The following is a 17,095-nucleotide window of genomic DNA, read 5'->3' on the forward strand; positions in this document are numbered from 1 at the left end:
TCAAAGGAAATTTCTACTCTTAGAGAAATAATGCTATTTTAATGCACTGACAGTCCCTGTGATATGCTGTCCCCCTCTTAATATGGTCTTGTACTGCCTCTTTGAGTATATATTTCCATTTTCTCCTCTTACCCCTGTGGTAGGGGAAGAAGAATACATATACCAAAGGCTTTTTCCCCCCTTACATGGGAGGTAGCCAAAAAACAAAGGCATAGAAACCACTTCCACCCATTCCATCCCCTACATACTCCACTCCCCTCTACCCTCTTCCCTCCCTCTTGGCACCTCCTGGATGACGGGTCATCCCTTCATCTTGTCCACTGCCCTGGGTCAGAAGCAATATTGCAAGATACAGCACATCCACAGCAAGGCCGCTTCATTAAATCAGCAACCCCCCTCTCTGTCCCCTCATGCAGAAAAGGAGAAGACAGGGAGAAATCCCTTCAGGCTGTGTCAATTTATTTCTCATACTTACTCCCTCACCCCACATCCCCCACCCACTCCCTCTCATACATCACAGCATCATCCATACACAACCCTTCTCCATTCACCCCTAATTTCTGTCCTCTCCCATCCTTCCTCAACAAACATTCCCCTCTTTCCCAATGTACCTTTTACCTCATCCATCCATCTCACCCTATGTTGCTCCCTCATGTTCACTTCTTCCACCTCTGCCTTCCACACCTCTTTTACTAATCTTTCTTCACTCATTCTTTCCATGTGTCTAAACCATCCCAATACTTGTTCATCAACCCTATCTCCCAACTCCCTCTCCACCCGTTCTCCTCCTCACCACCTCATTTCTCACTCCATCTAGCCCAATAACCCCTATCATACTTCTCAGGCATTTCATCTCAAACACATTTAAGGAAAATACTAGATATAGAAACAATGAGGAACCATCGAAACTAGACTTAATATTAACTTCTGAACCAGATATCGTGAACAAAATGGAATATAAAACATCAATTGGAAAGAGTGACCATATACTAATAGAGTTTGTGTTAAAAGAACAAAACAATGTAAGAAGGAATGATAAACATAAGAGAAGGAAGATTAATGTACAACAAAATGGATTTTGTAAAACTAAAAAAAAAAATCCAAAACACAAATTGGGATAAATTGTCCAAAGAGGAAACAAAGATGGAAGACAAATGGAACATATTCAAAGAATAGTACAAGGAAGAAGCAAAAAGAGATTTATATAAAGTGTTGGTACAGCAAAAGGTGCAGTGAGGCTGAAGACATACGAGGGGTGATCAAAAAGTAATGACAGTGATACCATATATTTTCACGGTACAGAGGTAAATCCAAATAGTGGCCTACATACCTTCAAAGTACTCCCCTCCTGCCTCTATGCAAGTTCCATCCTCTTTCGCCACTTCATGAAGCACTCACGGTACTCAGAAGTCGATATGCCTCGTAGCTCTGAATTGACTGCTCGCGCCAGATCTTGGATGCGATGAAACAGCTTCCCTGCGATCGCACCCTTGATCTTTGGAAACAACCAAAAATCACAGGGAGCAAGGTCAGGCGAGTAGGGTGGGTGGGGGAGAAGTGTGATCCCCTGCTGCTCCAGGAACTGCACAGTGAGGCGAGCTTTGTGGGGGGCAGCATTGTCATGGTGCAGCAAAAGGCGCAATCGGCGACGGGTTGGTGCAGTCTTGCCCTGATATTCCAGGACTCGAGGAAGGACGTGATCAGTGTAGTACTGGGCTGTGATAGTACACTGTTGAGGCATTACATCCACACACATTGGTCCTTGTGAATTGAAGAAGATGGTGAAAAGGCGCTTCTTGCTGCGAAATCCTTCCTTCAGAATCTGAGGTCGAGGTTCTTCATCACTCAGCCACACCATGTTAGACTGCTTGTCTCTGGTGGTGAAGAAAGAAATCCAACACTCATCTCCGGTAGCTACATCTGAGAACCGTTTCGGACCATTTGGCTCGAATTCAGCCAGCCATAGACGACAAATCTGCACCCGTTCGCTCTTCTGCTCTTCCGTACGCAAATGAGGTATCCATCGAGCACACTTCTTCCCCAGCCCTAAGTGTTCATGCACGATGTCATGTGCGCTCCCATAACTGACACCGAGCTCCAAGGATAAGAATCGAAGAGTAACAGTTGGATCTTCGTCAATGATGGCCCGCGCACGGACCGTCGTTGCTTCGGTCACGGATGTCCGAGGGCGGCCAGGACGATGATCATCTTCTAGCTGCAATTTTCCGGCTGCGAAAGCTCGAATCCAGCGGGAAACAGTTTTCAGTGATGGAGTAGACTTGGGAAAAACTTGCAACAATTCCTCTCTGATCTCCGTTGCTTTTTTCCCAAGTTTCCACTTTGTGAAGGTGTAGAATCTGCAGCCTTCTTTCGAAAAATCCATGTTTCCGGTTAGAGAGGCAAACCAACAATGACACAATCGCACAGCTCAACAATAAAATGTAAGCTAGACAAACAGTGACAAGCTCAAACATGTAACAACAGGCAACACTTGCTGCCCCTTGCTCCCTGCCCCCCAACACTTATAGTCTCTCAGCTACGAGTCCGACTGTCATTACTTTCTGATCACCTAAATACACTCCCCCCCACCCTCCCTCTTATCTTAGCACCTCCTGGATGACAGGTCATCCCTGCACCTTGTCCACTGCCCTGGGTCAGAAGCAGTGTCGCAAGACACAGCACATCCGCAGTAAGGCCGCTTCATTAAATCGTCCCCCCATGCAGAAAAGGAGAAGACAGGGAGAAATCCCTCTGGGCTGCGTCAAATTTTGCTCACACATACTACCTCATCCCCCATCCCCCCACCCATTCCACCTCATGCATCACAACATCATCCATATACAACCATTCTCCATTCACCCCTGTCTTCTGTCCTCTCCCATCCTTCCTCAACAGACATTCCCCTCTTCCCCAAAGCCCCCTTCACCCCATCCATTCATCTCATCCAAGGACGTCCCCTCATGTTCACTCCCTCCACATCTGCCTTCCATACCTCTTTTACTAGTCTTTCTTCACTCATTCTTTCCATGTGTCCAAACCATCCTAATACTCTTTCATCAACCCTATCTCCCAACTCCCTTTCCACCCCTGTTCTCCACCTCACCTCCTCATTTCTCACTCTATCTAGCCTAGAAACCCCCATCATACTTCTCAGACACCTCATCTCAAACACATTCAAACTCCTTCTCTCTTCCTCTCTTATGTTCCATGTTTCTGCCCCATATAGTGCGGTTGGCACAATCACTCCTTCATGTAATCTCCTTTTAGCATCCATACCCAAATGTCTATTTCTCATTACTTTTAAATCCCCTACATCATTTACTTGCTTCTCTTAATCTACATTCTACCTCCACCTCCACTCCTCCCTTTACTGCCACATTTGCTCCCAGGTATCCAAAGCTATCCACTTCCTCCAGTTGCTCTCCCTTTATGCTCGCTTCCAGTTTTTTAAAGTAATAAAAAGATGTTTTGGAAAGAAATTAAGAGAGGAAGAGGAGGCGAATCAAGTAGAGAAGAAAAGGTAAAAGGTGCAGATAGATGATAATGGAAGAGAAGGCAGTAAGGGAAAGATGGGCAGAATATTTTAGGGAGTTGCTAAATGTGAAGGAGGATAGGGAGGGAAAGATAGCTGCAGTGGGAAAAGCTAAGAAAATGACCGTGATGAGTGAGGAAAATGGAGAAGAAATAAGGAAGGATGAAGTGAAGACAGTTGTTAAGATGATGAAAGCAGGTAAGGCACCTGGTCTGGATGGATGCCATGCAGAATGTCTAAAAAAAAAAGGAGGTACAGTGATAGTGGACTGGCTGGTGAGGATATTTAATGTTTGCTGGAGAGAGGGTAGAGTGCCGGAGGACTGGAGGAGTGCCTGTATAGTTCCACTTTATAAGGGAAAAGGGGACAAGTGTGAATGTAGTAGTTTCAGAGGGATTAGTTTGTTAAGTGTAGTTGGGAAGGCTTATGGGAAGATCTTGATTGAGAGGATTAGGAAAGGAACAGAGGGAGTAATTGGAGAGGAAACCGTGTGGATTTAGGACGGGTAGAGGTTGTGTATATCAGATCTTTGTGGTAAGACAGATATGTGAGAAAGCTATAGGAAAGGGGAAGGATGTTTTTTGGGCTTTTATGGATCTGGAAAAGGCTTACGACAGGGTAGACAGAAAGGCACTGTGGGAGGTTGTGCAGATATACGGGATAGGAGGAAAGCTTCTAGGAGCTGTCAAGAGTTTTTATGAGAGTAGTAGAGCTTGTGTCAGGATTAGAAATGGAGAGAGTGAGTGGTTCGAGGTAAAGGTGGGACTTCGTCAAGGATGCATTATGTCACCCTGGCTGTTCAACTTATACATGGATGGGGTAGTGCGAGAGGTAAATGCAAGGGTGGTGGGTCAGGGATTGGAGATGGTTAAAGAAAATGGAGAAAAGTGGGAGGTGAGCCAGCTGTTGTTTGTGGAAGACACTGCGCTTGTGGCAGGATCAGAGGCGGGATTGAGGAAGTTGGTGACAGAGTTTGGGAGAGTATGTGATAGAAGAAAGCTAAATATAAATGTGGGTAAAAGTAAGGTGTTGAGATGTACAAGGGGTGAAAGTGGCTAAAGACAGAAGAGACAAAACCTGGAAAAGATAGAAGAAAAAAACATCCAAATGGCAAACATATATAAATCTTAGGAACGAATATATGAATATATGCATATATACATACAATCATACATACATATATATATATACCAAGGCTTTTTCCCCCTTACAAGGGAGGTAGCCAAAAAGGAAAAGGCATAAAATCATTCCCACCCATTCCATCCCTGAAAACACTCCTCACCCCTCCACCCTCCCTCTCATCTTAGCACCTCCTGGATGATGGGTCATCCCTGCACCTTGGCCACTGCCCTGGGTCAGAAGCAGTGTTGCAAGACACAGCACATCCACAGCAAGGCCGCTTCATTAAATCAGCGACCACCCCTCTCCGTCCCCTCATGCATAAAAGGAGAAGACGGGGAGAAATCCCTTCCGGCTGCATCATTTTTTTTTTCTCAAACATACTCCCTCACCCCCCATTACCCACCCATTCCACCTCATGCATCACAACATCATCCATATACAACCATTCTCCATTACCCCTGTCTTCTGTCCTCTCCCGTCCTTCCTCAACAGACAATCCCCTCTTCCCCAAAGCCTCCTTCACCCCATCCATCCACCTCATCCTAGGACGTCCCTAATACTCTTTCATCAACCCTATCTCCCAACTCCCTTTCCACCCCCGTTCTTCTCCTCACCTCCTCATTTCTCACTCTATCCAGCCTAGTAACCCCCATCATACTTCTCAGACACCTCATCTCAAACACATTCAAACTCCTTCTCTCTTCCTCTCTTATGTTCCATGTTTCTGCCCCATACAGTACTGTTGGCACAATCACTCCTTCATACAGTCTCCTCTTAGCATCCATTCCCAAATGTCTATTCCTCATTACTCTTCAATCCACCAAGGCATTTACTCGCTTCTCTCAATCTACATTCTACCTCCACCTTCACTCCACCTTTTCCTGCCACATTTGCACCCAAGTATCTAAAACTATCCACTTCCTCCAGTCACTCTCCCTTAATGCTCACTTCCAGTCTACTGCCACTTTCACCCCTTGTACATCTCATCACCTTACTTTTACCCAGATTTCTTCTATCACATACTCTCCCAAACTCTGTCACCAACTTCCTCAATCCCTCCTCCAATCCTGCCACAAGCGCAGTGTCGTCTGCAAACAACAGCTGGCTCACCTCCCACTTTTCTCCATTTTCTTTAACCATCTCCAATCCCTGACCCACTACCCTTGCATTTACCTGTCGCACTACCCCATCCATGTATAGGTTGAACAGCCAGGGCGACATAACGCATCCTTGACGAAGTCCCACCTTTACCTGTGCAGGAAAGAAAAATGAAACTATGAAAAGATATTATAGACAAATGTAAGGATCAACCTAAACTCTTTTACAGATATGTAAATGATAGATTAAAAGACAAACACGAAATTGTAAAACTGCGTGGAGATAAAGAATATATAGGTGACACAGGGATGGCAGAAGTTATGATCAGACATTTTAGGTCTGTTTTTACAATTGAGAGCTCACAAATTTGGGAAGATGGACAACGAGAAAGATCCCTTAAAATGAAAGAAATAAAGGTAACACAGAAAGAAATAAGAGACCAAATAAAAAACCTAGATGTTAGGAAATTGCATGGACTGGATGAAATTGTAAATTGGATACTGAAAGAGTGGATAGACAAACTGACGAACAAATTATATAAGAAAATAGACTTTTCACTCAAAGAAGGAAAGGTACTGCAAGATTGGAAAGATGCAAACATAGTACCAATATATAAAGGAGGAAACAAAGAAGATCCTACAAACTTCAGACCAGTATCCCTTACAAGCACAGTAGCAAAAATATGTGAAAAAGTTATCAGAAACAAATGGATCAAACACTTGGAAGAAAATAGAATATCAAACCTTAAACAATTTGGCTTTAGAAGTGGAAGATCGTGTACCACAAACCTAATATGCTTTTACTCGAGATTAATCTAGATAATACAAGAAGAGATGGCTGGGCAGATTGTGCCTTCTTGGACTTGTAGAAGGCTTTTGAAAATGTACCACATAAAGAGTTAATAAGAAAATTTGAAATAATAGGAGGAGTACAAGGTAAGCTACTGGAAGGATTTCTAAAGTGGAAAAAAAATGAGAGTGGTACTTAGAAACAAAAATTTGAACTGGGAAGATAAGTGGCGTCCTGCAAGGCTCTATTGGCTCCTTTAATGTTTCCCATATATATAAATAATAAGGATGAGGGAGTGAAGTGTTACATGAACTTGTTTGCTGACCATGCCAAATTACTCAAAAGAGTAAGCACAGAAGAAGATTGCAGATCACTACAAGAAGACCTAGACAAAATATGGGAATGGAGTCAGAGGTGTGAAATGAACTTTAACATTAAGAAATGTAGTATAATGGAATTTGGAAAAAGCAAAAATAGAATATCGGGTCAATATAAACTTGGTGACAAGGAAGTCAGATTTGACATACGAACAAAGATTGGATAAATTACATCTATCAACACTGGAACAAAAAAGAGAGAGAGGTGAATTGTTGACCATTTACAGGATTATGAAAGGGATGAAAATTCTTGATAGAGACAACTTATTAAAATGGGACAGAAGAGAAAGAAGAGGACACGAAAAGAAGCTAAAGAAGGACAGTTACAGAAGAGATTTAAAAATGAATAGCTTCCCACATAGAGTGAGTGATGTCTGGAACAAACTAAACAGAGAAACAGTGAGTGCCAAAACTATACAAGATTTTAAGAATAAACTGGATGTGGAGAGATATGAAAATGGGTCACTATGAGCATAGCTTTCGTCCTGTAAAATACAACTAGATTTATACATTCAAACTCCTCTCTTCCTCTCTTATGTTCCATGTTTCTGCCCCATACAGTGCTGTTGGCACAATCACTGCTTCATGCACAAAGCAGACACGATCGAAGCTGGATGTGCCAGAATGAACGCTCCAAGCCGCTAGCTAGCGATTCATGAACGAACGATTTGAAACCTGACCTAGTTGCTTACATATATATGTTGTAGTGAAAGCGAAAGCTCATTGGCACCAAAATGTAAATGTCTTTGTATCTCTCTTTTTTTTTTTTTTTTCTCTCTCCATTGGTCTTTAAAAAAATGGAAAGAAGCGAAGAAACTCCGAGAGACAAAGAATCAGCGAAGAGTTGCTTAGAAGAAAGAATTGAGACTCCACTTGCTGTCATTCGAAACAAGACGTGTCTCAAACACCAAGGGAATACCAAAGGTTTGAAAGAGGTTTTTGGGGGTTTGAAGGGGAAGAAAGTATTATGCATAGAGGATTAGAAATGGATAGAGAACCCAGGTATAGAAATATAATGAGAAATAGAGATATTAATGACATTTTGGATGATTCAATAGAACTCAAATGTGAATACAAAACAATTTACAAAGAAGTATCTGTTCTAAGGAAAGCCAATGAGGAGAATAATAGGGAGATAGATGACTTAAAAAAGGAATTAAGTAAATTAAAGGCAGAAAATGAAAGGTTGACAAGTAAAGACATAAATCGGAGTGAGGCATTAAAAAAGGAGATAAAAGATCAAATGCAAGTGACTGAAAAGGTGGAAGAAAAAATAAAAGAAAATTACTTGCAGGAAATAAACAGTGGAAAGTAGAACAGGAATGTCAAAAAGTATCCCTCAAAGAAATAATGGAGTAACAGGTCAAGGAAAATACCAAGGAAACGGTGATCCGAGTAATTAAAGAGAAAGGCACCTTAGTTAGGGACACAGTGGATAAAAATAGATGCATTGTAATCTGTGGCATTAAAGAGAAGCATGATGTACCTAGATATCAGAGGGAAAAGAAGGAGAAAGAGATCGCTAAGGAAATTCTGAAAGAATTACAAGTGGTAGCACAAGGGAAATCGAGGAGACCTATAGGATGGGCAGATACTCTAAAGAAAAACAATACAGGCCACTGAAAGTAAAGCTTAGATCTCAAACAATTGCAGAGGAAGTACTATCCAGAACAACGAAATTAGCAAATAGTGAACATTACAAAAATATATGGATAAAAAAAGAAATGAGTGAGGAAGAAAAAGAAAAAGAAGAACTTAGAAACAAAGCGAATGAAAAAAAAACGAAAAGAGAACTGAAATTTAAAAAAAATGGGAGAGTGGTGGACCTGAGGCTGAGAAAATGGTATATAAGGAAAAAGGAAACAAAGAAGACAGAAAAAGACGAGGAGAAAGGAAATTAAAAATAGCTTATACCAATATAGATGGAATAACTTCAGGAATGAATGAATTAAATGATTACCTGGCCTTAGAAAAACCAGACATAATGGGAATAGTGGAAACTAAATTAAAGTGTACTCCACCACCCAACACTGTGGGACAAGGTTTATACAACTGTTGGACAAAGAACAGAAAGGATAAACAGGGTAGCAGAGTATTAATTTTGACTAATAAAGATTTAAATGTAACAAAAAATAACTGAAGGAAAAAATAATGTAGAATCAATTATGATACAAGTTGAAAGCAAACATATGAAGAATAGAAAATTTGTAGTGGTGTACGGTATATGCCCCCAAAACATAATCCTGGACAGAAAGTGATCATTCCAAAATATTAGAAGATACTGAAGGACAGAGGAAATACAGTATTTTGGGGCACTTTAATTCAAAAGAAATATGTTGGTAGGAAATGACAGTGAAGGGTGGAGAGGAACTTTGGGGCAATGTCCTGCTTGACATGACCATCGCATACACAATGACTCAGTGGATAAGGTAAAATACCAGATACAGAGGTAGTGAAGAACCATCTAGGCTGGATTTAATACTTACGACAGAGCCTGAAATTCCTAAATGAAGAAACAGGGATGGAAGAGAAATGGAATATACTAAAAGAAATTTATAATGAGGGAATGAATAAATACATACCACAACAAAAAAGGGAAAGAACATAAAAAGCTGGTACAACAAAAAATGTAGTGTGGCTAAGGATAAAGGAGACAAAGCTTGGAAGAAATGGAAAAAAGACAAGAAAACAAGCAAATGGCAAATGTACATCAAACTAAGAAATGATTATGTAAAAATACGCAGAGATGAAAAGGGAAACTACAAAAAAAAAAAAAAATAATAATACATACACACATACATATACCAAGGCTTTTTCCCCCTTACAAGGGAGGTAACCAAAAAGGAAAAGGCATAAAATCATTCCCACCCATTCCATCCCTGAATACACTCCACATCCCTCCACCCTCCCTCTTTTCTTAGCACCTCCTGGATGACGGGTCATCCCTGCACCCTGTCCACTGCCCTGGGGGGTCAGAAGCAGTGTCGCAAGACACAGCGCATCTACAGCAAGGCCGGTTCATTAAATCGGCGACCCCCCCTTGCATAAAAAGAGAAGACAGGGAGAAATCCTTTCTGGCTGCGTCAAAGTTTGCTCACACATACTACCTCATCCCCCATCCCCCCGCCCATTCCACCTCATGCATCACAACATCATCCATATACAACCATTCTCCATTCACCCCTGTCTTCTGTCCTCTCCTGTCCTTCCTCAACAGACATTCCCCTCTTCCCCAAAGCCCCCTTCACCCCATCCATCCACCTCATCCTAGGAGGTCCCCTCATGTTCACTCCCTCCACATCTGCCTTCCATACCTCTTTTACTAGTCTTTCTTCACTCATTCTTTCCATGTGTCCAAACCATCCTAATACTCTTTCATCAACCCTATCTCCCAACTCCCTTTCCACCCCTGTTCTCCTCCTCACCTCCTCATTTCTCACTCTATCTAGCCTAGTAACCCCCATCATACTTCTCAGACACCTCATCTCAAACACATTCAAACTCCTTCTCTCTTCCTCTCTTATATTCCATGTTTCTGCTCCATACAGTGCTGTTGGCACAATCACTCCTTCATACAGTCTCCTCTTAGCATCCATTCCCAAATATCTATTCCTCATTACACTCTTTAATCCACCAAGGCATTTACTCGCTTCTCTCAATCTGCATTCTACCTCCACCTTCACTCCACCTTTTCCTGCCACATTTGCACCCAAGTATCTAAAACTATCCACTTCCTCCAGTCACGCTCCCTTAATGCTCACTTCCAGTCTACTGCCACTTTCACCCCTTGTACATCTCATCACCTTACTTTTACCCACATTTATCTTCAGCTTTCTTCTATCACATACTCTCCCAAACTCTGTCACCAACTTCCTCAATCCCTCCTCCGATCCTGCCACAAGTGCAGTGTCGTCTGCAAAGAACAGCTGGCTCACCTCCCACTTTTCTCTATTTTCTTTAATCATCTCCAATCCCTGACCCACTACCCTTGCATTTACCTCTTGCACTACCCCATCCATGTATAAGTTGAACAGCCAGGGCGACATAACGCATCCTTGACGACTTCCCACCTTTACCTTGAACCACTCACTCTCTCCATTTCTAATCCTGACACAAGCTCTACTACTCTCATAAAAACTCTTGACAACTCCCAGAAGCTTTCCTCCTATCCTGTATATCTGCATAACCTCCCACAGTGCCTTTCTGTCTACCCTGTCGTAAGCCTTTTCCAGATCCATAGAAGGGATTTCTCCCCATCTCCTTTTATGCAATGGGGGGACGGAGACGGGTGGTCGCCGATTTAATGAAGTGGCCTTGCTGTGGATGTGCTGTGTCTTGCGACACTGCTTCTGACCCAGGGCAGTGGACAAGGTGCAGGGATGACCTGTCATCCAGGAGGTGCCAAGATAAGAGGGAGGGTGGAGGGGTGTGGAGTGTATTTAGGGATGGAATGGGTGGGAATGATTTTATGCCTTTTCCTTTTTGGCTACCTCCCTTGGAAGGGGGGAAAAAGCCTTGGTATATGTATGTATGTATAAAAGCCCAAAAAACATCCTTCTCCTTTCCTATAGCTTTCTCACATATCTGTCTTACCACAAAGATCTGATCTACACAACCTCTATCCATCCTAAATCCACACTGTTCCTCACCAATTACTCCCTCTATTCCTCTCCTAATCCTCTCAATCAAGATCCTCCCATAATCCTTCCCAACTACACTTAACAAACTAATCCCTCTGAAACTACTATATTCACACTTGTCCCCTTTTCCCTTGTAAAGAAGAGCTATACAGGCACTCCTCCAGTCCTCCGGCACTCTACCCTCTCTCCAGCAAACATTAGATAGCCTCACCAGCCAGTCCACCATCACTGTACCTCCTTTTTTTAGACATTCTGCATGGCATCCATCCAGACCAGGTGGCCTTACCTGCTTTCATCATCTTAACAACTGCCTTCACTTCATCCTTCCATATTTCTCCTCCATTTTCCTCATTCATCACGGTCATTTTCTTAGCATTTCCCACTGCAGCTATCTTTCCCTCCCTATCCTCCTTCACATTTAGCAACTCCCTAAAATATTCTGCCCATCTTCCCCTTACTGCCCTCTCTTCCATTACCATCTCTCCATCTGCACCTTTTACCTTTTCTTCTCTACTTGATTCGCCTCCTCTTCCTCTCAATTTCTTTCCAAAACATCTTTTTATTACTTTCAAAATTTTCTGTCATACTCTTACATCTGCTCTCCTCTTTGCCTCCTTTACCTTTTTCTTTACTTCTCTTTTCTTTTCTTTGTACCTCTCATATGACTCCCTCGTCCTATTTTGTAACCAATCTGTGAAAGCTCGCTTTCTTCTCTTCTACAACCTTCATTGTTTCCTCATCCCACCATTCACTACCTTACTTCTATTTCTTCCTGTTCTTCTTGTTCCACACACCATCTTTGCACACCTTATGACTCCCTCCTTGAACCATCCCCATTCCTCCTCCACACCTACCTCTACTCTATCCTTCACTCCCTCCCACTCCTCCTGTAGCTTCTTTTTGTACTCCTTCTCCTTTTCCTTTTCATTCAACGAGCTCACTCTAAGAACCTCCCTACCTTTTGTCCCTTTCCTCTTTCTCCATCTATCCTCCACTCTCAACTTACCTTCCAATAAATGACCTGATATTCCCCCACTCTCTCCCCTTAGCACATGTACATCCTCAACTCTTCCTATTATACTCCTATCTACCACTACATAGTCCATTAACACTCTATCTGCCACGCTGCCATCCACCACCCTCTCCCATGTGTACTTATGCTTGACTTTCTTCCGAAACACTGTATTTGCTACCAACAACTCTCTTTCTAGACACATTTCCACCATTAACTCTCCACTATGATTCTTTCCTGGAACTCCACATTTCCCAACCACTCCATCAATTGGTTCATTTCCTACCCTAGCATTAAGGTCTCCCAGTATTATTACATTGACATTTTCTCCCTAAATCCTCCATGCACTCATTTAAATCTATCCAAAAGGCCTCCCTTTCTTCTACACTCTTCTCACTACCAGGCCCATATGCACTTACAAAGACCCACATCTCCTTTCCCAGTTTCACCTTCATCCACATTATCCTTGAGGAAACCTCCTTCCACTCCACTACACATTTACCTATCTCTTCACTTACTAGAATAGCCACCCCTTCCCTCCCTCGCCCTCTCTTCACTCCTGATAACCTCCCACTTACACTCCCAAACTTACACTCGCCTTTCCCTTTCAACTTAGTTTCACTCAAAGCCAACACATCCATCTTCTCACAAACGTACTAACTATCTCTTCCCTTTTACTCTCATCTGTACAACATCCACGCACATTAAAAGACCCAAACCTTAGGGTGCTGGTCGGAAAACTCCCAGACCCTCTTATGCCTTTACTTTTTCTTTTAGGAATGTCCCCTGTGGGGCTACAAGAAGGATGCCTAGTCCCAATCCCAGTCCCTTTCTTCTCACCTCTTACAATCCAAGTGGGAATGCTTGGTGGCAGTGTTCTTTTCCCCCACCACAGAAAAAAGAATACTCAGAGAAATGGTACAGGACAGCAACAAGGGGTTGGGGGACAGCATAACGGAGGGACAGTCGTAGTATAAAAGTGTCATCATTTCTCTATGAACAGAGTTTTCCTCTATCATAGACAAAATGATGTGTGGCTCTGGTCCGTAGGGTCGCCCCATATAGACCCTAAAGTATCAACTGCATGCTACTTTGCCACAATAACAAGCAGCCAATACCCCAGACGGGGGTAATAATAATAGAAAAATGTAAGGAAGAACCCAAACTATTTTACAGGTATGTAAATGGCAAACTGAAGAATAAACATGAAATAGAAAAGCTGCGCCTGGGTAAGTACGAATATACAGAAGAACTGGAAATGGCTGAAATTATGAACAATCACTTCAAATCAGTATTCACAATAGAAAACTCACCTAACTGTGAGGAAATAGAGAGATATCCCCCTCAATGAAAGAAATAATTGTAACACAGAAGGAAATCAGCAACCAAATCAAAACCCTTGATGTCAGAAAATCACATGGTCCAGACGGAATTGCAAATTGGATACTGAAAGAATGCATGGAGGAATTAACCCCTTCCATACGGTGATGCCTACGTAGGCGTCATGAGGAGCAAGTGGGTACGCGAGGGTGCCATATCGGCTTCTTGATTATATTTATTGTAGTACCTGCGTGGGTGAAGGGGGCTTTGGGGAAGAGGGGAATGTCTGTTGAGGAAGGACGGGAGAGGACAGAAGACAGGGGTGAATGGAGAATGGTTGTACAGACGCTCCTCAACTTATGTTTTAGTTACGTTCCGAACGGCCGAACGTAAGTTGAAAATGAACATAAGTTGTTACTGTACTATACATCCGTAAATTCTATTACCGTATCTTATAAAACACCCCTAAATCATTAATTATACACATAACATTGTAAAATAATAACATTAATTTCAAATAAATTAAATTCAAGCAACATAAATTGAGATGGTAGAGGAGGAGGAGGATAAGGCAAGGCATGTTCAGTCTGTCGTTTGTGCCATGTAAACAATGGACGCAGCGTCATGCGTGAGTATCGTTTGAACTACGGAGAGCGCGCTAAACTTAAAAAAATCACTCAAAATTTTTTTTCACCATTTTTTTTACAGTCAGTTCAAACGTAAAATAAAAAAAAAACGTAAAACAAATGAACGTAAGTAGAGGAGCGTCTGTATATGGAAGATGTTGTTGGTGCATGAGGTGGATTGGAGGGGGGGGATGGGGGGTGAGGTAGTGTGTGTGAGCAAAATTTTGACGCAGCCCGAAGGGATTTCTCCCCGTCCTCTCCTTCATATGGGGGGACGGAGAGGGGGGGTCGCTGATTTAATGAAAAAACTATACTGAATCCAAATCAATTTGGATTCAAACAAGGAAGATCATGTAAAACAAACTTGATCTGCTTCTACTTGAGATTAATAGATATAATACAAGAGAGAGATGGTTGGGTAGACTGTGCCTTTCTGTTGTACCACACAAGAAACTAAGAAGGTGGCATCAGAGGAAAATTATTGGAATGGATGAAAGACTTCCTGACTGGGAGGAAAGTGAGAGTAGTAATTAGAGAGAAATTCTCAGATTGGGAAGAAATGATAAATGGTGTCCTGCAGGGTACTGGCCCTGATCATGTTTGCCATGTACATAAATGACATGGGTGAAGGAGTAGTGTTATATGAATTTCTTTGTGGACGACGCAAAAATACTAAAGAAAGTAAGAATGGAGGAGGATTGCAGCTCATTACAACAAGACTTGGACAAGATCTGGAAATGGACTCAAAAGTGGGAAGTGAAATTCAATATCAAGAAATGTATTATAATGGAATTTGGAAAAAGTAAAAACAGAATATCGAGAGATTATAAAATTGGTGAAGAAGAGGTCAAAAAAGTAAACTCTGAAAAAGCCCTTGGAGTGATGATTGGCAAAGACATGACACTGGACAAATATATTAATAAAATAGTCGGAGAAACCTACAATTTATTGAGGTCAATAAAAGTGGCATTTGTCTATTTGAATGAGGAAATGATAAAAAAAAAAAAAAAAAAATTAACTACACTAATAAGATCAAAACTCAAGTATGCAGCAACACTATGGACACCCAGTACCAAAAAAAGAATATAAAAAAATTAGAATACAAAGAGCAACAACAAAACTGGCACCAACTCTTTCCAAAATGACATATGAACAAAGACTGTCCAAATTAGAATTAGGAACAAAGAAGGGAAAGAGGAGACCTACTATCTATAGAATTATGAAAGGAATGGAAATGTTAGATAAGAATGATTTATTGAAATGGGACAATGGAAAAACAAGAGGACATGAAAAGAAACTCAAAATAGATAATTACAGAAGAGATCTGAAAAAAAAAACACAGATAGATACTTGGAGCAAATTAGACAAAGAAACAGTGTGTGCAAACACTATTAAAGATTTTAAGAGAAAACTTGATGCTGAGAGATACAAAGATGGGTCACCGTGAGCATAGCTCCCTTCCCGTATAATACAACTAGGTAAATACACACACATACACCCATGCACAGTTTTTGCTCCTTTCTCCCTCTCATTCTATCAAACCTACCCCACTCCCATTGGTTGTTTACAGTGAGCAGCATTATTAACAAGTCTTGGGGTGCGGCTTCCATTCTGTGTCAATGCTCTAGTTGTCTAAGTAAGCTTGGGTGTTCTGAGCTGCTATTTTGTGGTTGCTAGAGTTATTTTGTGAAGAAGCTAAATAGCAAATTAAGAAATTGAAATTCGGTATTCTCTCCCTTAGATATTTTTTGCACTTGTACATAGGCAGGTTGTGATAATACTAATTTGTTTTGGAAAAAATAAATATGTCACTATAAGATCTTGAGAAATATTTCAACCATAGCATTTTCTATATTATTAGTATTTGTATACCATAGGTTGAATAAGATTGGTTGCTTTTTGACATATTTCGTGATTATTACACAAACGCTAAATGCAATATTGTTTCAGGTCTGAAATTGGTAAGATATCACTAGATTACGTGTTCCGGGAAAGAGAGAGTCTCAATGTAGCTATTGTTGATGCAATCAACAAAGCAGCAGAAGCCTGGGGTATAACCTGCCTCAGATATGAGATCAGTAAGTCATAGTTGCTTTTTTTATTTTTCTGCATAAAGGAGGATAGGGAGGGAAAGATAGCTGCAGTGGGAAATGCTAAGAAAATGAGAGTGATGAGTGAGGAAAATGGAGGAGAAATAAGGAAGGATGAAGTAAAGGCAGCAGTTAAGATGATGAAAGCAGGTAAGGCACCTGGTCTGGATGGATGCCATGCAGAATGTCTTAAAAAAGGAGGTATAGTGATGGTGGACTGGTTGGTGAGGATATTTAATGTTTGCTGGAGAGAAGGTAGAGTGCCAGAGGACTGGAGGAGTGCGTGTATAGTTCCACTTTACAAGGGAAAGGGGGACAAGTGTGAATGTAGTAGTTTCAGAGGGATTAGCTTGTTAAGTGTAGTTGGGAAGGCTTATGGGAGGATCTTGATTGAGAGGATTAGGAGAGGAACAGAGGGAGTAATTGGTGAGGAACAGTGTGGGTTTAGGACAGGTAGAGGTTGTGTAGATCAGATTTTTGTGGTAAGAC

General features: G+C 41.7%; 1 protein-coding gene across 1 annotated transcript in view; it reads left to right on the top strand.

Annotated features, from left to right (window-relative positions):
- The window catches only part of LOC143017898 (stomatin-like protein 2, mitochondrial), a 50,558-nt gene that overhangs the window by 20,637 nt on the left and 12,826 nt on the right, over positions 1 to 17,095 (top strand). Inside the window, exon 5 of the mRNA XM_076172940.1 lies at positions 16,467 to 16,594. Within this exon, the coding sequence (XP_076029055.1) occupies positions 16,467 to 16,594 (128 nt within the window). The remainder of the gene's footprint in view (positions 1 to 16,466; positions 16,595 to 17,095) is intronic.

The sequence above is a fragment of the Oratosquilla oratoria genome, chromosome 33 (assembly GCF_046742065.1).
Source record: "Oratosquilla oratoria isolate Oo_2021 chromosome 33, ASM4674206v1, whole genome shotgun sequence".
NCBI lineage: Eukaryota > Metazoa > Arthropoda > Malacostraca > Stomatopoda > Squillidae > Oratosquilla > Oratosquilla oratoria.